The 22,012-nt window shown below is 39.7% G+C and overlaps 2 protein-coding genes across 5 annotated transcripts in view; one reads left to right on the top strand and one right to left on the bottom strand.

Annotated features, from left to right (window-relative positions):
• The window catches only part of ITFG1 (integrin alpha FG-GAP repeat containing 1), a 70,667-nt gene extending 49,960 nt beyond the window's left edge, over positions 1-20,707 (bottom strand). Inside the window, exons 1-6 of the mRNA XM_079315847.1 lie at positions 20,464-20,707; positions 16,540-16,612; positions 15,004-15,149; positions 13,295-13,352; positions 12,619-12,693; positions 10,051-10,145 (exon numbers count right to left, since the gene is read on the bottom strand). Of these exons, the coding sequence (XP_079171973.1) occupies positions 10,051-10,145; positions 12,619-12,693; positions 13,295-13,352; positions 15,004-15,149; positions 16,540-16,612; positions 20,464-20,653 (637 nt within the window). The 5' untranslated portion in view covers positions 20,654-20,707. The remainder of the gene's footprint in view (positions 1-10,050; positions 10,146-12,618; positions 12,694-13,294; positions 13,353-15,003; positions 15,150-16,539; positions 16,613-20,463) is intronic.
• The window catches only part of PHKB (phosphorylase kinase regulatory subunit beta), a 68,921-nt gene continuing 67,616 nt past the window's right edge, over positions 20,708-22,012 (top strand). For 2 of the 4 annotated variants that reach the window (XM_079315841.1, XM_079315840.1), the window contains exon 1: positions 20,708-20,889. In XM_079315841.1, the coding sequence (XP_079171967.1) occupies positions 20,820-20,889 (70 nt within the window). In that variant the 5' untranslated portion in view covers positions 20,708-20,819. The remainder of the gene's footprint in view (positions 20,890-22,012) is intronic. The other 2 variants (XM_079315843.1, XM_079315842.1) reach the window with 1 other exon arrangement.

The following is a 22,012-nucleotide window of genomic DNA, read 5'->3' as shown; positions in this document are numbered from 1 at the left end:
CTTCTTAGAAGCTACATGTTTGAAATGCTCATGCATGATTCTGGGATTAAACTCTTGCATTGAAACCAAATCAAATTATTAATATTTACAAGTAATTTTCCATTTTGATAAAAAATGCCAGAGATTTCAATCCAAGCAAAACAAAACCATTTCTTCAGAACAGCAGTATAAAAAGGTGATGCAATTTAGACAAGAAATAACTATTCACAAATGTGTGTAGTTCAAAATTACAAATGTTTTCTCCCAAGATTGTGAAAGAAATGTATAAGAAAAATCAAGTGCTTTCTGGAACAGTACTCTAGACAAGTTAATTCTCAAATGTTACTTCCAACCTACCTTACTTTATGATTCTTTCTGATTTCATTATATAAGTCTTTGACTCCAAGAACATCTCAGAGAAGAAATAAGCAAGAATCTGCACTTTAAAAATACCTAACAGCCAAAGCAAGGAAACCTTACAAGCATTTATTTTCCAAAGCAATGGTGTTCATGACCCATCTCCCACCTCACTGTTACTGCTTTCCATGCCTATTATTACTAAATTCTTAAACACAGAAGAGCTGCAGGAGAACAGATGAAGCCAACAAATGTATTAATATCTGTATGATGAGTACACGAGTGTCTTGGTTTGTAATACAGGATGTGACCAAAAGCATGTACCCAGAAATGATGACATATACAGTTCTTTTCTACACTTTCTGTATTACAAAACACTAATCATGTTGATAACTGCAACATTTCTTGATATAGCCAGAAGCAAAACAGAAAACTCAGCCCCTTTTTCCTGCAAGGAGTGCCTATTATATTACATATGCTCAGAAAAAGTCACTTGTCTGTAGATTTGCTGCACACTGCCTTTGGGAGGCAGTTCAGGTTGCAACTTCAGCTGTAAGAAAGAACCTATTCCAGAAAGATTCTTAAGTTTAAAACCACACACAAAGTATTGAGGGCTGCTCAAATTCTTATGACTCTAACAATAGCACAGTGAGAGATTATTTCCAACTTGAGGTTATTGTATCAACAAATCTGGAGCTCAACAAGCAATTATTTACAGAATACAAAGGTGATGGTTTTACCAGACAACAGGTACATAAAGGGATGCTAAAAACAACAGGCAAAAAGGTACCTTTAAGAGCCCTAGGGTAGTCATAGATTCTGTAGATATACAAATGGATGTATGAAACAGAAGAGGAAAAATTCCCCTTTTCTGCTGCTGCTGCCAGGTAAAGAACATTGAGCTAGTTGGATGGACCACTAGACTAAGCCTGCAGGGCATTTCTTGCATTCTTAATTTGTGAAATGATGGAGCAAAGATAAGGAAAATACTCAATAGCTGGGATAGAGGAAGATTTTGATGTCAGATTCAGGAAGATTTCCCGAGATGTAGCACCTATGGCCTAAGTGAATGGACAAAAAGTGAAAAACCAATACTGCCTGAGAGAAAACCTCTCTCTTAAACAACTGCAAAGTAAAGTAAAGTAAAGTTACGTTTAAATACACTTTCCTATTTTGGATTTAATAGCCAGTGATTAACATAAATACAACATAAGTAATCGGAATATTCATCAACAAAATTCAACAGCCTGGGAATATGATAAGAAAGCACGGAGGTTACCCAGCATTTTAGATCTACAGTACTGAAAATCAACTAAAAATATATACCAGACACTTAATACAGAAGGTATCTGATAATGCTGCAACAAAAAAAACCACTGTGTATTAGCATTTTACTCATAGCTTACCTTAAAAAGTGAGTTGGTGAACAAATTTGGCTACAATTTAATTTAACTGGCTTAGTAATAAGATGCTGCTCTCCAAGCTCTGCTACATCTGATCAGCAGTTAATATATATATATATATATATGAATACTGAATTCAGCATTCATTCTTACAAAAAAAGGAAAGAGATTATTAGAATGTATGTTTCTGCCTGCAAAAGGGAAGCTATTCAAGTACTGTGCTCCTCCTAGCTCCCATAACCTAAAGCATATTATAGAGGAACCACAGCACTTGCATCCATCTTCATTTGATAGGATCAGGGAATTTTGACACTGTATCAACATAAGGCCCACTGAAGACTGAAAAATCTCCCCCGAAAGCAACATAAAACTTGACTAGCTAGACTGCATTGAGTTTATTTAGTGCATTTAGAGCTACCCTGTATCAATGTCCAAGTCACCCCAGACACAGCCACAAACATTAAAACTGTCATTTGAACGTCGCACATCCCATCTTGAGCTAGCTACATTTCTGGCAATATATCTAAAGGAGCTTTACCTAACCATCTTGGGCAGCAAGAGCGTGCCATTTGTGCCACAGGGCTTGGCAACCAGAGACCTGCACTGAAGAAAAGCAGCTACTGAGAACCCAGTGCCTGGAGAAGGGCAACCAAACTGACCCAAGGGTAGAAGCACCTCTCCTGTAGAGATGGGCTGGGAGCTGGGGCTGTTCAATCTGGAGGGGAAACCTTAGAGCCCCTTCCAGGACATGAAGGGACCTGGGAGGGGCTTTGGACAAGGACATGCAGAGACAGGACAAGCAGGAATGGTCTTATGCTGAAAAGACAGCAGGTTTAGAAGTAACAAAGGAATTCTTCCCTGCCAGGGTGGTGAGGCCTGCACAGGTTGCCCAGAGAAGCTGTGGCTGCCCCATCCCTGAAAGGGGAAGGTGGCCCAGCCCATGGCAGGGGGTTGTAACTGGATGAGATTTAAGATACTTTCTAACCCAAGCCATTCTGTGATAATCGCAACAGCTTATCAATCATGACAAAGGAAAGTCATTAAAAAAACATATTAAAATGCAGGACAGCACTTGAATATCTTAAACAAGAAAGCATTTCTACTTTTCCTGCAGAAATAAACACATAGGCAGTTTCCAACCACCCACCTCTACACCCAACAGCAGATCCAGCTCTGATCCATATCCCAGTTTTTCTCATACAGGCCAGTCCCAGACTTCACTCGACCCAGTCTTATGCAGCTATGCTTTCCTTATTCCATTAGGTCAGCCCTCCTCTAAGAACTTCAAGTTCATCTGAAATGCACATCCTCTTTTTGCAGAAATTCATCCAGGGTTTGTTCCTTACCATCTCCAATAAATTTCCTGCCTTTCAGTCTGGATTTCTTCACCACCACCCTTCTCCTCCCCCTTCCAGTGCACACATTCCTGCCTTTGGACCCCTGCTCTCAGTAGAACACACAAACACTGACCACAGTCCAGAGGCACAATGGAAGGAAAGGATTCTATAATCCCTGGCCATGGCTGGCTGAGAAAGGCAGCAAGAGATAGTGAGGAAAACAGCAACAGTGCCCTAGTTGATATTTCTGAAACCTGTTTCAAACTAGCTAGTTTCAATGAATCTTTTAATCAACAGTATATCAAGCACATAGTATTACAGTCTCACCCTACTTCCCCTGATTTTACTTACTAGAAATTCCAATAAAACCTAACTAAACAGAACCTGCTCCAAGTTCACTTCTGATCACCCTTGTTATTTTCTGTCACTTTTGAGTGTTATAAAAATGGCACTATTTTTAGATGGAGCATTCATTTCACTAATGACTGTTTTGACCTTTCTGTTTAATGTCAGAGGGCTTTATTTCAGAATAAAACCCCTCAGCATCTGACTGTCTTGAGAAGCCACCAGGGTATGAGCAACATTAAGTTAGTGCTTGATTTCACATTTACTTCAGAAGTTTAAAAGGAGAGGGAGAAAGCACTTTTATCATAAACACTCCCACCATGGACAAGGCAATACCCAATTAAAACTCTTATGTGTACCCTGTAAATACACGTAGAAATGTTTTCATCAATGTGGAAGAACAGGGCTGACTCTGCATATTGTCTAACCAGGAGTTACTTTTGGAGATAAATGTGCCTGCTTTATCTACAAGTAAATAATGTGCTGAATTAACAATGTCTGCTTTACAGTGTGTTGACAGAATGGTAATGTAATAACTGTATGAAAATCATTAAATGCCCTAAAACCCAAAGCAAAATAAAATATAACTTTCCTCTATTTACATTATAGATGGAACACCGGTAGGAAAAAAAATTTAAAACCAAACATCAGTTACAATTATTTTTTAGTTGCAACTACATAATTTTAGTTGTACAATACTTCTAGTACGCACAAAACGAATTTTATAAAAAGAAGTTAGATGTAGTCAGCTTTATTTCTTTACTACATGGAAATAGAAAACAAAATCTTACAAGTTTCATGATCTTGTTCATAAGGTTTTCATTCAGGTAGAGAAACCTTCTACATGTGGTATTCTGATTTGTCAAGTTTGCATTAATACTGCCCTACAGCAAATGGAGTACCTCTACATGAATTTCTGGTGCTAATTAAACAATACAGTAACTTCCTACTCTGAAAAACTTCAGCAAAACAAAAGGACTTCATATGGTCCAAACAAGCTAATTTGGGCTGGTAAATTTTCAAGAGATGTGTTTGTAATAAGAGATTGTGAATTTATTCTGTTCAAACTACTCTTTCAAAATGTATTAGTATTTACTTGAACCATTTAGTAAATCAGGTGATAAACATTTATAAACAAAACTAAGGACCACAATCTCTTTTCATTATTAAAAATTACTACAGAAGGAATTAATATATATTAATTTAAAAGCTTGGCTTAACTGGAGAACTTTAAATGATATTTATGCTTTAGATTTATGCTGCTGAATACACAGAGCAGGTGGGACCATCCTTTTGGTTGTTAGCACTTCAAACATGAACTTTCAGATAGAAAATGCTTTTTATTTTCAGAATATGGGCAACAACATTGTTTCAAGGAACAGAAAACAATGACCCTCAAGAGTGCTTTCAGAACACATTTTCACATTCATGTTCTCAATAAAATGCTATTTGGGGCAAAACCAATTTGCTTCTTACCTGTATTAAGTTATTGATTCCCATAAAACATAATATAACTCCCTAGTGTATATAAATATCCACTATATAATTAAAAATTGCAAAAGGAATAGCTTTTGAGACTCTTCATAGTAGCAATTTTAAAATTAAAACTGCTAAGCAGATAGCAGAGATTATAGGCTTCTTCAGAAAGATTAGGAAAAAGAAGTTAAATCTAAAGCTCTTTCTTTTCCCTAATGATCTTTACCCATCCTTTGGTTCTCTTTGTAAGGAAAGCTGTAAGAGAAGCCATTGGCAAAAGCAGCCCAGTCCCAGCAGCAGGAGGAGATGCAGCTAATTCCAGCTCTTTTTTGATTTCATGAGCTGAAACTTCCTGTGGTATTGAACACTGGGAAGGAGCAAGTGGAGGAATGGGGATCACAGGAGATCATATCAGCCAGAGCATTTTTAATTAGAGATAACAAACATGCAAAAAGTAGAAGTAATGAAAAAGAAACAAAACTTTACAGACTAAAATCCTCTGAAACATATCCTATCCTACACGATGCATTTTTTGCCTCCATTATTTGCTGTAAACTCAAAGGTAAGCTCTGCTATCAGAGCTAAAACAGTTAAGAAATTTAAAAAGTTGTACCTGCTCAAGAAATGACATAGTGACATGGCTTCACCAAATATCTGCTCTGGGAGAAATGTAAGGGAGGGGGCAGAAGCACAGAGAACAACTTGACTTCAAATATATACACACACAACCCTCATGCCCCATCCCAGTTTTAAAATGCCACCAGATACTTTGTTTGCCAAGTTATTTTAATGGTGAATAAATGCAGATCTACTGCAGAAAATCAGCTCTTCTGATAATATGAGCTGCAGAGAGACTACCAGCTCCCATGAAGAGGAAACTCACTGAAAACATGACCAGAGAATCTGACATGGAGCATTATACTATTTTCAGAATCCAGGTTTAAATGACTACAACTGAAATATCACCCATGATATGAGTGATTGATTTTCAAAAAGAAAACCTCTACATTTATACATTTAAAGTAAGTGGGAATCAAAAAAGAAAACACATTGTGAACGTTCTGGTACATTAGGTTTCTAAATTCCCAAAGCAAAACAACATAAGAAAATTAACCACCAGAAATCAGTAAAGAGACTAGCAATTAGCTTATAGCAAGCTGTTTCTGACTAATGATTTTCCCACTTTAGTTTTCCCAAACCCAAATTTATGATTTTTCCTTCATTTTCTATAAACAGCTCCAGAAATATCTCCAATTATACATAAAACATGCCAGTATTCCACATGAGATGAGCTGTAAAAGCTGCACTTCCAAACTGTGGAATCACATAACCAAGTGACACATAGAGTATTTAATACATCAGCTATTTTTCATAGCATTCAAGGATACATTGACAGATGTACAGTATGAAGTTACAGTGAAATCACAGTCCAAGGCAGCTTGTACCATGCATTTGAACACTTTAAAAGTGTTTGTTGGGCCTGACTTCTTGGTAGAAGACTTATATCTCTGAATGTAAACAAATGTATGGTTTAATAATCCTGGTTCTCCCCCCCCCCCCCCCCCAAGTTTATAAAGACAGCATTAGTCCTAAGTGAACATCAGACATTTTTAGGACATTTAAAATGACACAGCAAAATAATCACTATCCCAAAAATTTCAAATGCAACATTTTTAAGACACCTCTCACTTGAGGATCCTGCTTTGGAAATGTTCACCTGGACTGTTTGCTTTATAAAATACACTTTATATGTTCAGATAAGCCTATTGTTATTAGCTTCAAGATTTTTTTTCCTAAGCCAGCTGTGAAAAAGAACTAATGACAAGTGTGAATATGAATTACTAGACATCCAGCACCCCTGTTCTAACAAGGGCCACCACATTTGCTCCTCACCTTGCAGCAACAGTGGCAGTGATGGGACCAGTCCATTTCCAGACATCCCTTCCCAACTCAGCCACTCTGTGAAGCAGACACTCCTCCCTGGAGCAACACATGCTTAATGGGCATACAAAACACACTTCAAAGTTTGGTATTTAGTTTATCTATTAAGAACAGATGTTTTGGTAAAGGTTTTATATTGCAAATTTTTGCACAGTTTTTCTGAAATTCCTCATCTAACTCCGAATTCCTTGCTGAATTAATAATTATAGGGAGCTGAGACTTCTGCATGAGGATGCTTTCTTTAAAAACAGCATCAGCATTACGCTCAGAAAGAGCTCAGTTTATCTCTCACCAAGAAAGATTAGTATTATCTTTGTTGTGGTTAGAGGATTTTTGGATTATAAAATCCTTACACTGTTAGCCTTTCATGAAGCACTGTTAGGGATTAAACACATCTTTATGAGCAAGTTCTCATATAATGAAATCATAACAATTCAACTTCATTTCACCCAGAGCATGAGAAGTGTGGCAATTAAAAGCTCCGTTCTGAGTGTTTAATATCAGCAGGTTGAAAACGGGTTAGGCAATAAACTAGCAAAAAGCTTCTCAGCCCAGAGAGGATTTCTTTTTATGTCAAGCACACTTTAAATCTCCTAAGCTGTTTATAATGATAGAGTTGCCAAAAATAGCCCAGCTAAAAATCATCAAATTGGCTGCATCTGTTACAGAATACAAAGAGCCCCAAAATATTGCAAAATACCAGAAAAACATTTAAAAATACCTGCAAAAAACCATAAAGAACAAGTAAAATGGCATGTCCTGGTGATCTATTTGTAAACATAAATCACAGCATCCATTTGAGGTACAATTACATCCTTATAATCATTAATAGTAGCATTGCCTGTGAGTAAACAGCCTGAATATTTCAATCCAAAAGTCCCAGAGCAACATCAAATCCCATGATTATTAAGTGTTTTGGGCCACATGATTTCAGCAGGCAGATTATTCCCCTGCATCTTGTCAATGCCTCCCTTTTAATTAATACTATTCCAATGTGCACCAGGCCCTGTTAATGAGGCTTTGTTCCCACTGAAGAATGGCTGTGTGGGTGAATACTGAGTCACAGGAGTGCTCTCCTCCTCACCAGCTCCTGTGAGCCAAGCAGTGCCAGGCTCCATGGAGAAGCACCCTGGTAACCCAGCACTGCCCCTGCCCTGCCTGCCCCAGTGCACTGCCCACCACAGTCCCACCAGTACTGCACACACTTACAGCTTTTGCTGTTTTGCCCTTTTCTCCCCCTGATTTTTATCACCTGACTACTTTGATGACTACCTATGAGTCACTTGGCCAGCTCTGTACAGACACACAAATTAGAGCAGACGTGGTGAGAACATTGCACAGGTATTTTTCGGAAGAGGCACAGCGAGATTCAAGGTACAATTTCATGCTTGGTTAAAGGCAGCCTACAACTGCTGCTGCTAAAAGAAGAGTCAACCTTTCCCTGTGCTTAGTTGGCTCTGACAACCCTGCATGGTGAGTTGGATCAACTTAATAATTCCAGTGACAATGAACTGTGCTCCTCAGCAGCCCCAGCTTCAAGCAGAGCTGATGTCAGGGAACTGCCATAAATGTGCAGGCAGGACCAGACAACTGGTGACTTTTCATCTTGGCAGGAAGCACTCTTGGAAAAACACATCAGAGTCATGAAATATCAGATATACTGATACTATTTTTCAGCAACATATGTCTTATTCCCAGTTAGCCCCATCTTCATAGGGACAGTAAAAAAAAAAAAATATCATTCCCACCTTAGAAGTAAAACATTACTTAAAAAAATAACAATACTGTAATATTTTCTCCAGTTTTCTTTTTAGAATGAATTATTTTCCTTACAATTTTCCCCAGGTTCCTGTAACACACTTCCCACAGCACTAAACATAACACCCTAACATAGTATCTCAGCCCCAGGTGTCACAGCCTTGCTGCTACAAGCAAGTAAAAGTCAGGATCTTTATGGGAAGAGCTTCACAGGAGCTTCTATTCACATCTTGAGATATAAAAATAGATGTGAATCCATAAAAGCTCCCAGCACTACCCACACAAAGCTCCTGACTCTCATTTCTATTTAATAGAGGAGCTTCCACATAGCAGCAGCACTAACTAGAACTCTTGGAACATTCTTTAGTCTGGCAGCCATCAAAAACCTTAAAAATTGATCAGTCTGTGACAGATCAATGTAAGAATCTTAGACTTCTTACCTTTACTCACCTCTGAGTTTAGATTTCAGAGTATTCAACTTCAAGTACTACCTGGAATGCTCACTTATGCCACTAAAACAATTCTAAGAGGCTTCTAGAGCTAAGTGTGTTAAAACTGGCTATTATGTGACACTGATTATGGTAAGCAACCATATATTTAATTTTCCAGTTGGAATTTACACTTGACAGCTTCACATAGCAACGTGCCAGAACTGAATATTAAGGTTTGACTGCATGCTAAAGCAATTAACTTAATCCTCAACATTTATAAGCATCTTAATTAAATTTATGGACTCGTTCCTCTCATTCCTATGCAACTAAACAGGAAAAGGATAAGCTCTCTTTCCAAAATTACCATATGTGAATTGATGTACATTGCACATCTAGCAGAAGATAAAACACTTAAGAATTAATTTAGTGTGTGAAGAAATTAAGTTTATCACAATATTTAATTGTGCTTGGAAATATAAGCCAGGTATGTAAGGGATAAGCAGATTCATGGTGGTAACTGAATTGCATTGACAAAATAACCCAATAAAATAAAGGAAGAACACAGTTCTATCAGTGACAGAACTAACTACAACAAAATAGAATGAAGTCATAATGAAATCCTGAGAAAAAATTTTGAGTCCAGTCTTAAAAAAAATTCTGGTCATTCTAACTACCTATTTCCAGACTCAAGATGAAAAACTGTAGCCCTGAGGCAGTTGCCACGAGTACTAGAGTACAGCATTGTGAAGAGGAGGACAACACTTTAAAGGTGAACAACACCATTGAGAACAAGCAGTAGTTATGATTATCATCAAGAAGTCGAAAATACTATAAGAATATTTATTTTAGAAGTTGTTATTTGAAACCCAGAATTTTCAGATTGTAGATATTAAAATTCAGGAATTAAAACCCACAAATTACAAGCAGTAAAATCATATAATTACTGAAGGAACTTGCAACACATGACATTGACACTTAGTGATAATTATTTTTAGGATGGTATTTAACATTTCTATGACTTACCAGCAGTGAAGTCATTATTTAAATCAATAAAGGCATGAGAGTGTGGTATATACATTTTACTTTGAGTTTCCAATGCAGGATGCCATGACAAGTTCCTACAGACAGGAATAAAAATACATTTCATAAATGTGTAGGGACTGTTAATCATGATAATATAGCTTTAAAAAAACTTGAAATAAAATGGGACAGAAAACACATTCTCCTAATGCTAAGATAAAATTCCTACTTAGCTTACACTATACTAAGTAACTCAAGCAATTGCTTGAAAGGTTCTGCAATGGATGATTCATAGCACAGGGGCTTTAGTTCCATTTTATTAATTTTCTGAAGCAACTTATTTTTTTGCACAGAATCATGTCACTACCCACAAAGTCAGAGCTAGTGCCAAGGCTCCAGCTGTACTGCAAATCCTGACACACTGATCCCTGTCTTTCCCAGCTTCCTCAAGCAACTTTACTTCTGCAAGTTCTTCTAGAATCTACTTTTCTGATTAATAAATATGAGCACAAGTGAGCACATGCTGTTAGAGCAGCTCATGCCTGCTGCATGGAAATACACTTTATTTCAATTCACTTAAAAATCAGCACATGAATTAAACTCCCACATTACGATGGACTACTAGCTAATTATGTAATTTCCCAAACAGGTGATAGTTTTATTTATTTATTTATAAATATACATGTTCTGCTGGTTTCTTTTCTAAAAATGGCTCAACTTCCAGCAAACCTCCCTATTAGCAGGGTCTTGAAGTGCAACAAATCCTTCAAAAGTCAGAGTGGTTTAATTATCAAATATGCGACTTTCAGAACCCCCAGCTAAAACACTCAGGAAAACCTCAATGAACACTATACAACAACAGGCAGAAATATTACTATTTCTAGTCTGGAACTACTTGATTTATTCCAGTGACATTACATACATATTATTGAAGTCCTTATCTTCCTCCACGAATTTTATGGTAAGAAAATAATACTCTGATTACTTTCCAGAGATCGTAACTAAGTCTTGGAAATGATAAAATGCATCACTTAAAGAAATAATTATTTTCTCTAGGTGTTTCTATGTATTCAGTCTTGAAGATTGCCAATTACATTAGTTATACAGCTCTAGAATAAATTTTAAAACATTTTGGATTAAAATAGAAAAGTGCTTTTCTAGGCAGGTGATGAAGCTGTTTTCTATGAGAAAGACATGGCTGATGCTATTACCTGTAGCACTCAAACTTACTCATCATAGCTCAGAAGAAGATTATCTTAAAGTTCCTGAAATAATTTCTTCAACAAAATGAAAAAAAATTCCCAGTTTTTCCATTTTTTCAAAAGCTCATACCATTAATTTTATATATAATCATTGCAAAGTGTTCAGAAACACTCTTGTGAATCTGAAATCTGTTTCATAAGCCACTAGTACAAGCATGGTGATACAATTCATGTTGGGATTAATGAACAAAAACACACTGCCAAAAAGGGGACAGTTTTCACTGACACCTTCAAATGTTATTTATCCTAGGAAAGGAGAGCCAGTTAGGAACGACAGGTATGAGGTTTTTTATTTTTAAATGACAGACTTAAAGTTCTTTGGCATCCTGCCCAATACTAGAGACATTGCTACTCTGTATTCTTTGATTACAGACTAGTTCTTCTGAGCCAGTCTTCTGGTTCTTCTAGAGACACAATCCTTTGTTGTGCTTTGATTTCAGTATTCATACCCAAAAGATTTAAAAATAATCCTTTGCACAGTCCTTGTTAAGCATTTAAGTATGCCATTACTTTGACGCCAGTATTTGATAACTGGTCCCATTCTAGAAATTTCAGGACTAGCAGAAATATTAATGATGAAACTTAGTTCCCTTTGCTGCAATTTCATGCCATAAGGCTTCAGTCAATTTCTATGTGCCAAAGAGTGGCCTGAGGAATTCCTTAACATAAGGAATGTGATACAGACATCACTCATATGCACACCTGGATTGGTACTTAGTCACCTCTGCTTTATGTCCCTTTGTAAATCTCTTCCCTTATATTTGCCTTAACATATGTAGTTTAATACCCTTACATCCTGCACTTCCTGTGCTTTTGATTTCTTATGGTGTCCAACCTTCCTATTACAAATAACTTCCCAGGCAGATGAGAGCGTTATTTTTTTCATGTTCACCCCAAACATTTGCAGATTTTTCTTCTGCCATCCCTTTAATTATAGGATGTGTTTCAGTAGTTCTTGCATCAACAACCTGAAAGGAGTTTTTATGCAGCACAAAGTTCCATAACATAGATTATAATACTAAATACCAGAAGTGTGCTAAAGAAATGATATTATAACTTCTTGGAACTAATTGTTCCAAGAAACAATTTCCCTATTTCACATGCATATTATCAGTGGTTCTGTTTCCTCAGCTCTCACGGGATGTCTACTTGCCATATAAAATAAAGATCAGATGAAGTGTTTGCCAAGGACAGAAAGAGGAACCAGATGTGCACAGAAGAGCTAAACATAAATGCCACCCTTGCATGGGAAGTGGATGCTCAGTGCCCAGGTTCCAGAGCTGTGCTGACCCTCCAGCCCTCGGCTTACCCGCCTAGCAGGATCTGCGGCTTACTCGAGTCACTCGTCACACCAAACACATCAGGAATCAAGTCTCCATTAAAGCTGAAAATGGAACACAAAGTCAGCACCACCTCACTCACTACAGGAGTTCAAACTACCTGCTCTTAAACTAATCTGTACTTGCACATTTTCCCACATAACCATGAAGAACTCTCAGCTGTGAGTGTACTTTGAATTTTGGCTCTTGTCTGAGCTGCTGGTAGCAGTAAAGGTCTATCAGTGTTTCACACCCAGCCTGTGCTTTGGCTTTCCAGATCTACTTCCCCTCTGCTTTTGTTCAGCATTTCACACACAGGCAAGCACATTGTGAAAGGGATATTTGCTCATTTTGGTAAGCCAGTAAGGTTTTTGCTTTACTAAATTCCCTGAGAAATGAATGGCTTTTTTTCTGAATACTCAGAGTACTGAAATGAAAGAAATTAAAAGAACATGTAGTTACTACTGCCAGTATAATATAATATACAAGAATTGTAAAGATAACTATTTTGGTTCATCATCTTTTGTTAGATCAGTTGACATTACACAAACCACCCTGTTCTTAAAAGACAGAACATGTGTTTCAAATTCTAGCATTAAAATATATTTAAGTTACTCTTAGTCACCATTATAAATGTGGTTTTTTAAAAAAGTAGGTCATACTTACTCCATTACTAAAGGCTCATCATGAAAAGTCTTATTTAACACAGTTTTATGGTTAAGATCTGAAAACAGAAAACATTAACTTGATTTAGTTACCAATATATTCTGACATTTACTTTTTCAACTAAGATGTAATTATTCTATTCATTTAAAACCATCAGTTTTATAATGAAAAAAAAAAGGTACCACTTAATATAAAGAACTAAATAGCTTCCTGAAATTTTGCAGGAAAGGTGAGTTACAGTTAAAGTACTGAAGGCTTTTTCCTGCCCCACTAAACTCCTCAACAAATTATTCTAAGTATATCTTAGTGAAATATATTTCTGTGTATGACTAAAATCACATAGATGCAGGAAAACCAAAACAGTTGGGATGAAGACAGGCTAAAAGTTTAACACTGTATGTTAGATTTCTCTTTAATGTTTTGTCACTGTAAAAAACATTCTTAATTATATACAGTGAGTCTTTGAACTAAGCAATAAAAGTAGACTTTCTAAACGGGAAGTGAGGACTACGTTCCCATAGGTTACCACCTTAGACTTCACTTTTACTTGCAATTCAAACTCCTTGTCAGATTATTCCCATTTCTGTCCTCTCTCCACGTTTCTACAGTTTCCACATTTCATACAACAGTTCTCTCCCATTGACTTGTCTGTCACACTTCTATTACCCAAGGAGACACCTCATACCCTGCTTCAGCAGATTACTCCCGGTGTCTGAATTTTTAACCTCACTCCTCCTCCAGGCCCCATATGCTCATTTGTGTTTCCCTCAGCACTCGGGGTTTTTTTTTCCAAAAGAAAATAAAATAATTTAATCCAAGCCCTCATGTGCTTTCCAATACTAGAGATAGCTGCTATTCTCCTAATATTTGATTTATTGGACTTTTCTAGGTTGTTTGTTTCAGCTCTGATTAAAGCCAGAAGCAATGGTGTCTGAGGCAAACATGCCTCACCTGTAACTATGCCATAACACAGTTGTTTACAATAGTGATTATTCTTCAGCAGTTGTGGATTAAAGAGTATTTTCTTCTGCTTATCTGCCCTTGTTCAAACCCTAAATTCTTCCCCAAACCCCTTTCTAGCAAAGTCAATAGAAAACACCCTAAAAGTTCACACAATCCATGACTTCACACAAAGACAGAATCAGCTATAACTCCAACACTGCCAAGAGACTTCTGAAAATTTAATTCTAAAGGTCTTGAAAACTTTCAACAATAGAGACTCTAGAAACCTTTCTTTCAATACCCACTTTAGTGTGCCACTGCCTTTAAAGAGTTTTGTTTAACATAAAAATTATATTACTGTTGGTAGGTTTAGGTATGCAATTTTGAAAGTTGATGCTCTGAAGTTCATGCCAGGCTCCCTGTGCATTTTAAACTGAAGATAAATCTTTTGACATAGTCTTTGTGAAGCTGACATGTATGATGGGGAAGCCATGAGAAACAGCTCTTCAGTTAATAGGTACTGCCAAATTAGAATAATGTTTGGTTATGTCTGTTGCATAATATACTGCAAGCATTGTTCTCTTTCATTAATTATTGAACACAGTTTAACAGCAGGATAATATATGGGTGTAAAGCTGAATAGCTGCTAATCCCTATTTTAGTTGTAAAAACAATCATTACACTATAAAAATGAGTTGTAACTCCTTGACATTACTTTGAATTAAGAAGTCTAACAATCTTACTAAGAACCAGTCTCAGCAACTCACCTAACGTTTGGTTGTGTCCCCAGAAAATAAACACAGAAAGTTCATCTTTGCCATGACTTGGGGCCTGGGTAGTGAGGAGGACATCCATTTGGGAATCTCCATCATAATCTCCAGGAACTACACTGGTTATGGTGACACCAAGAGATCTGGAATTGAAAACAAAAGCCCCCACATGCAAATAATTGTAAAATGGTCTGCATGAAAAAAGCACTTGTGTAGTCAAAGAATTGCCCAGTTATTTTTAGTCGGTCCAATACAATCTTACCCGTCAACAACCTGGTTTATGATAAAGTCCTCACCTACTGCAAAAGTATCTCAAAATCAGGCACCTTGACAGGCTTAGTCAAAGAAAAATAATATTTTGACTCTAAACTTCCACAATTAGGCATTCTTCAGCCATACCCTGTTTGTTAATCTACACTTCATTAAATCCTTGCATTTGTTGTAGAACCAGTCAACCAAAATGTGCTTGAGTGAGCAGGATCTTTTGGTTGCATTCCAAGAGCAAGAACATAAAGCAACAGGAGTTGTTTAAATAGCAGGAGTCAGGCACAGGTAGATTTTTAAAAAGACAATGCCACTTCCTCCTACCTTCTGCCAGGTCTTACTCCTCCTTCCCACCTTTGTTTATTCTTTCTATCTTTTTTTATTTGCTTACTTACTCAGAGTCTGCTTTATACACACAAACACGGGTCATATTAAGGATTATAAGCAGATAATTTCTAATGCATTAAACAAATTAGGTCCTTCCAAGACAGGAGGGAAGAAGGAAAAATAAAAATATGTAGAATACAGAAGATGAAGCTGAGTTATAAAAGCAATTTAACTTTTAATAAACATACTACTATTGGTAAGCATTATTCATAAGCAATAACCATAACAGTATTACAGGACATTAAAGCTGGACATATATATTTGCACATAAACAGATTAGTTTACATTTTTTAAAAACTGATGGTTTTTTAAAGGCCTCATGTAAACTTGAGAAAGGAACATATCTCTACTCAGAAATACCAGAAAACCATTTTTCATATCTCTTCTAAATCAGATTATATTGGCTGGATTACATTAGTAACTGCAGCAAAAGGATTAATTTCCTTGAAAACATATCTTGGGACTGATACTAGAGCTACCCACCACAAAGACCTATGTATGCTATGGAATGACAGTTTGCTTCACTTGGAAATAAAATGCTGAAGACCCAAATTAACTGTGAAAATATTTCAACATATGGGTATTTTAAATACCAACTTGAGGACAAAAGCTAAACCATAAATATTCCATAAGGAGTGGAAAGTCACATTTATTAGTTAACAACATGAATGACACAACTCATCACAGATTCTGTCATCTGACCAACAAAACAAAAATGTATCAGGAAATGAATCAGGAAGTTGGTCAAAGAACTACAGCTGTGAGGATAAGGTGAGCAATTCAAAGAGGTAACAAGAGCACAACTGCAGGCAGTTCCCACTGAGTGCAGAGAGGCACTTTTAAGGAAAACAGGCTGTGGCAGCATGGAATATCCATACTCACTTCATTGGTAGCTTAACACGGGGCTTAAAGTAGGGTTCCTTCTGGTCAGCCAAAAAGATCACCAACTCATTTCCTGCCAAGGCAAGCAAGACCATGAGCAACAGAGGAAGACTGGAAATGGCTTATTTACAAACTCAACATTAAAACAAGTCTGCCACAAATGACCATTCCCCACAGCAGCAAAACCTTTGAAGCACATCTTGTATCACTACCTCCTCCTCATTCAAAAGGAGGTGAAAGGAGCACTTCTTATACACAACTTAAAGCCAGTTGCAACTCAAAGGAATGGTAATATCATAATATCTTTGGGGCTTTAGTGTTAAAACTTTCTCTCTTACTTTTATCACATTGTTTAAAATACAACTTCCTGTAACAAAGTAAGAAATCTTATACATGTGGAAAAGTAATTGGCAGCAGTTCCACAAAACTAATTGACTGAAATTAATTCTTTTAATACTGTGTCTCACATAGCAGGATCAGATATTGCTTTCCCAAAGCACTTTAAAGGAAACTCAGAATTTACTTGGCTCCCTGCAGCATGTCCTCATTCAGATGCAGTAAGACAAGTATAATTTAATTATTCTGGGACAACCTAAACAAAAGCTGATAATTTATGTTGCAGAAATAACAAATTCAGGGAAGAAAAGAAGAATTTTAACTTCAGTGACAAAACAACTTTTTCAGTTAGTAAGCCACAATACACACACTTACCTCTGTAAGTAAAACATAGCTCACAACATAACAACACTTGTAATTTTTTTCTTTTCCTTCATTCTCCAATAAACTCAGCTGCAGCACCACAAAATCATTCTCTATAAAAGAATAATTCTAAGGCTTCAAACTTGAGCTACCACAGCTACTTTTCAAGATCATTGTTTTGTGGCAGAGTTCACAGCTGTGAAATAGCAGAGAATACAAGACTCCTCACTATGAAAAAAAGGCACCTCTTGAAGAGGAGGAGAATCAACCACCAAATGAGTAAATGAACCTTGTCAGAGGCCAGGGAGACCTGAACAGGCCCAGAGCAATGCTGCCTGAGCTGCAGCACATGCTCCTGGATGAGGAAAAGGCCTGGCACAGGAGCCTGGGGCTGCCTCAGCTTTGTACAGCACACCTGGGGCTGCCTGCTGCACCTGGAAATCCCATTTCACACCTCAGACTCTCACCTGCCTTTTTATTGGCTACTTGGTAAAGTAATGACCAGGATGATGAAGCAAATGTGTTTTTACACCTTCCAGGTCCCTAGTCAGTTGCAACACTGAGAAATGAGATATTTTAGTCATTAAAGATAGAGATATAAAATTTTCAGCTCAGTGCTCATCAACAGTCAAAACAAATTGACTATTAAAGATGACTACATGAACAGAAAACAGCATTATTATGCCACTACAATCAATCCTAAATGCTGTCTGTAGCTCTGTATTCTTTTGGGATAAGAGGACAGCAAGGAAAAAAACCGAGTGTGCAAAACCAGGAACAGTTTCCATACAAACAGGCATCTTCAGGCTGAGTATCTGTATGATATGTATCATACACATATACATACACATGCATATATGAAATGAAGAATTTTCCGAAATTCTCCAATGAAATGCAGCAGGTGAAAGAGGAATGTCCACTCACTGCCCTGTAGTCCCAGCACAGGCATTAAGAATAACCAGAAACTGGAACATGAAACAAGCAATGACCACGAGCTTCCCCACTGACCTTTTACATGCATAGACTCACAAAACAGCTAAGAGCATGCACAGTTCCATTTATTTGTACATTCTGAGTTTCAAAAAGTGACTAAACCCAGAGTCCATTGATACTTTTGAACTGGTCTTGCAACAGGATAGTTCTGGATTATCCCTTACATTCAGCGAGTTTACTATTTCTTACAAAGGTATGAGCACAGTCAGATTTTTTTTTAATGTATCTGAGCAGATGGAACACTACTCTTATTCAACTGAAGTAATGCAAGATCAGAAAAATACACATCCAGCAAAAGGTCCAAGACACCATCCCCATTTCCTTATTAAAGGTTAGGATTATTAGGAGTGGGCTGCTTTAGTCTGTTCCCCAAAGTCTCACATCATCTCCAGGGCTCAGTTCCTCATGCAGTTTACAACTGGCTGCCATTTATCCCAGCATTTAGAACTACTATCTTTTGGTTTGAGAGTATACTGTAGGTACTTTTCACAAGACTGAAGTTATGAAAAATAATGTTTTCAACTACACTACTTCAAGGTGATTTTTATAGTAAACATCACACAGGAAAATGGTTTATCAAGTGCTGCTATAGAGACAGAGAGAAATCACAAATCTCATTTCTAAAACTTATAACTATTCATATTGCTATATGCACTCACCTAAAAGATAAGAAAGTAAAAATTAAATGTCTTCTCATGGACATTCATTTTAAATCTGATCATTTTTTCAGTAGATGAGCTAGTGGAGCATTTCCAGGGAGCCATGCATTTCAATAACTCTACTAAATGGAAAAACCACTCATGCTTTACCAAAGCTACTTAGAAAACCGGATCTGAGATTGAAGGAATAAAAAAGGTGATATGAAAATAAATTTACTATCTTAATGTGCTTCAAGAAAGTAAAATAATCCAAGGTTAATGTCTGCAAATAACACTGACCACTGAAAATAAGCCCTGATTTGAGGTCTCCCCATACCTGAAATCTTAAGAGAAACTTGTGGCGGGTGACAGGTGTAACAAATTTCTCTACCTTGACACTTTAACATAATGTCCAAAGTAGGATAACATGCAATTTTTTCTCCACATCTGTGAAATGTTTATTTTTGTTTCCAAAAATATTGTGAAAACAGGAGCAAAACAACCATTTGTGACCATTCAAGTTGTAGGATGAAATCACTAAATTATTTCACAACCATAAAAGCAACTTTAAAGAAAAACACGCCCCACATAAACCATCCTAGTACAAATTAAATAACGTAGACAGGAAATACCTAGGAGTAAAGCAAGTGTCATTTCAACCTGCGAACAACGCTGTCACAACAACAGCCCTGACACAGCCCCGGGCACCCCGGCCGGGCTCGGGGACAGAGCGAGAAGCCGGGACCAGCGAGCCCCTCCATCCCCTGTGCTGGGACCAGCGAGCCCCTCCATCCCCTGTGCTGGGACCAGCGAGCCCCTCCATCCCCTATACCGGGACCGCCAGAGCGCAGGGACCAGCGAGCCCATCCATCCCCTATACCGGGACCGCCAGAGCGCAGGGACCAGCGAGCCCATCCATCCCCTGTGCCGGGACCCCCAGAGTACAGGGACCAGCGAGCCCATCCATCCCCTGTACCGGGACCCCCAGAGTACAGGGACCAGCGAGCCCATCCATCCCCTGTGCCGGGACCCCCAGAGTACAGGGACCAGCGAGCCCATCCATCCCCTGTGCCGGGACCCCCAGAGTACAGGGACCAGCGAGCCCATCCATCCCCTGTGCCGGGACCCCCAGAGTACAGGGACCAGCGAGCCCATCCATCCCCTGTACCGGGACCCCCAGAGCGCAGGGACCAGCGAGCCCATCCATCCCCTGTGCCGGGACCCCCAGAGCGCAGGGACCAGCGAGCCCATCCATCCCCTGTACCGGGACCCCCAGAGCGCAGGGACCAGCGAGCCCCTCCATCCCCTGTGCTGCGACCCCCAGAGTACAGGGACCAGCGAGCCCCTCCATCCCCTGTACCGGGACCCCCAGAGCACAGGGACCAGCGAGCCCCTCCATCCCCTGTACTGCGACCCCCAGAGTACAGGGACCAGCGAGCCCATCCATCCCCTCTGCTCTGCACCGGGAGCGCTGCCCCGGCCCCGGGGTCACCCCCTGCCCGCCGGCTCCCGGCGCTGCCAGGGCTCGGGGAGCGCAGCTCTCGCCGCCCGCGCCCTGAGAGCCCCGGGCCCGCCGGCCCGGCCGCGCACTCACCGCCGCGCAGCACGAACAGGTCCGTCTGCTTGTCCGAGTTGAAGTCGCCGAAGGCCGCCAGGGTCCCGCGGGCCTCGGGCCCGAAGAGCTGAGCGGTGACATTCTGCAGGGCGCGGGCGGGCCCCGCCAGGGCCAGCAGGAGCAGGGCCAGCAGCGGGGCCAGCGGCGGGCACGGCCCGCGGGCCCCCATCGCGCACGGCCTCGCCCCGCCCGCGCTCTGACGGCAGCGCGGGGCGGGCCCGGCCCCTCGGCCGCGGTTTGCGGCAGCGGCGGCGGAGCCTGCGCTTTACGGCGGGAGCAGCAGGGCCCGCCCGGACCGTGCAGCCCGCGCCGGGGCTCTGCGGGACCGCTCCGCCATGGCCGCGACTCACATGGCTGACGTGAGCTGGAAGATGCTGGAGCTGCGCGCTCGCTCCAAACGCTCAGGTCTGACCTCTTGGCTGGCCCGGGAGCAGCTGCGGGGATCCCTGCCCTCCCGTCGCTCCGCGCCCGCTGCCGGCCCGGCCCGGCGCTGCTTCCCCGGGCGGTGCCGGTGGCGGTGCCCCTGAGGGGCGCAGGGGGCGGCGGGCACTGCCCCAGGTGCCGCTCCGGTGCCGCCTGTGCCCGGGGTGCGAAGGCAGCGCTCGTGGCGTGTTTAGTACCGCAGGTGTATAAAGTGCTGCAGTGGTGGAACGGAGGGAGTGTTTAGAGGAAAGTACGAGCTTTTGCCAGGTTTCTCTTAGGTAAAGGTACCCTTTTAACAGCGTGGGAGTTTCTGAACGTGAGCTATGGGGCGGCTACGTTCTGGCCTAAACCACAGGGTGATGTTGCCGAGTTAGCCTAAATTTCAAAAACCTGGAGTTAAACTAATTTTTTTAAAGTAAAATAAAGGCATAATAGGAGTTTAATTGTTCTAACGGAAAAAGTTTTCCAGAAGATCTCTGCCAGACATGCTTGTATGTAAATAAGTAACTCGGTTGTTACTTATTTGCGTGTTTGGTTGGTTTTGTTGCGCTAATAACTGATCAGACATTGTGAGACCAAAATGGGGCTTTATGAGGGCTCTAAAGAATCGATTGTTGAAAGACTGGTCTGAAAATTCGGCTTTAAAAGTTCGGTTCATGTATAGATTGATTGGCAAACCCACGGCTAGGACCGCCCATGAGGGAGTGTGACTGTGGCCGGTTTGGGTTTCAGGGGCTGAGCTGAGAGGTGATTGACAAACAGCCACAGCTGAATAAATTTGCTCAAGAAATAATATTATTTTAGTTGAATAGTTCTTCCGGTAAAGGAGTTGATTTTGAAATAAAATTTTATTTAATATCTGTCAGATAACATTCATATATAAAAACAAAAAGAATGTTCTTATATTTAAGCTTACTGCTGCATCGTTACGTTGTAATTTGAATAATTTCAGGATGTTTTTCTTCCTTCCTGGCCCTGTCAGAAGAAGGCATGGTTGGGATTGTAATAGAAAGTGACTGAAACTCCCCCACATGTTTCTGGTTTGGCTGAGGCCTGTGCTGGAATCCAAACAGCACTATTTTATTTGGTTTGGGGTTTTTTACTA

This window comes from Erithacus rubecula (genome assembly GCF_903797595.1).
Source record: "Erithacus rubecula genome assembly, chromosome: 12".
Lineage (NCBI taxonomy): Eukaryota > Metazoa > Chordata > Aves > Passeriformes > Muscicapidae > Erithacus > Erithacus rubecula.
Note: the sequence above shows the minus strand (reverse complement) of the source record. Positions and strands in the feature narration are given on the sequence as shown.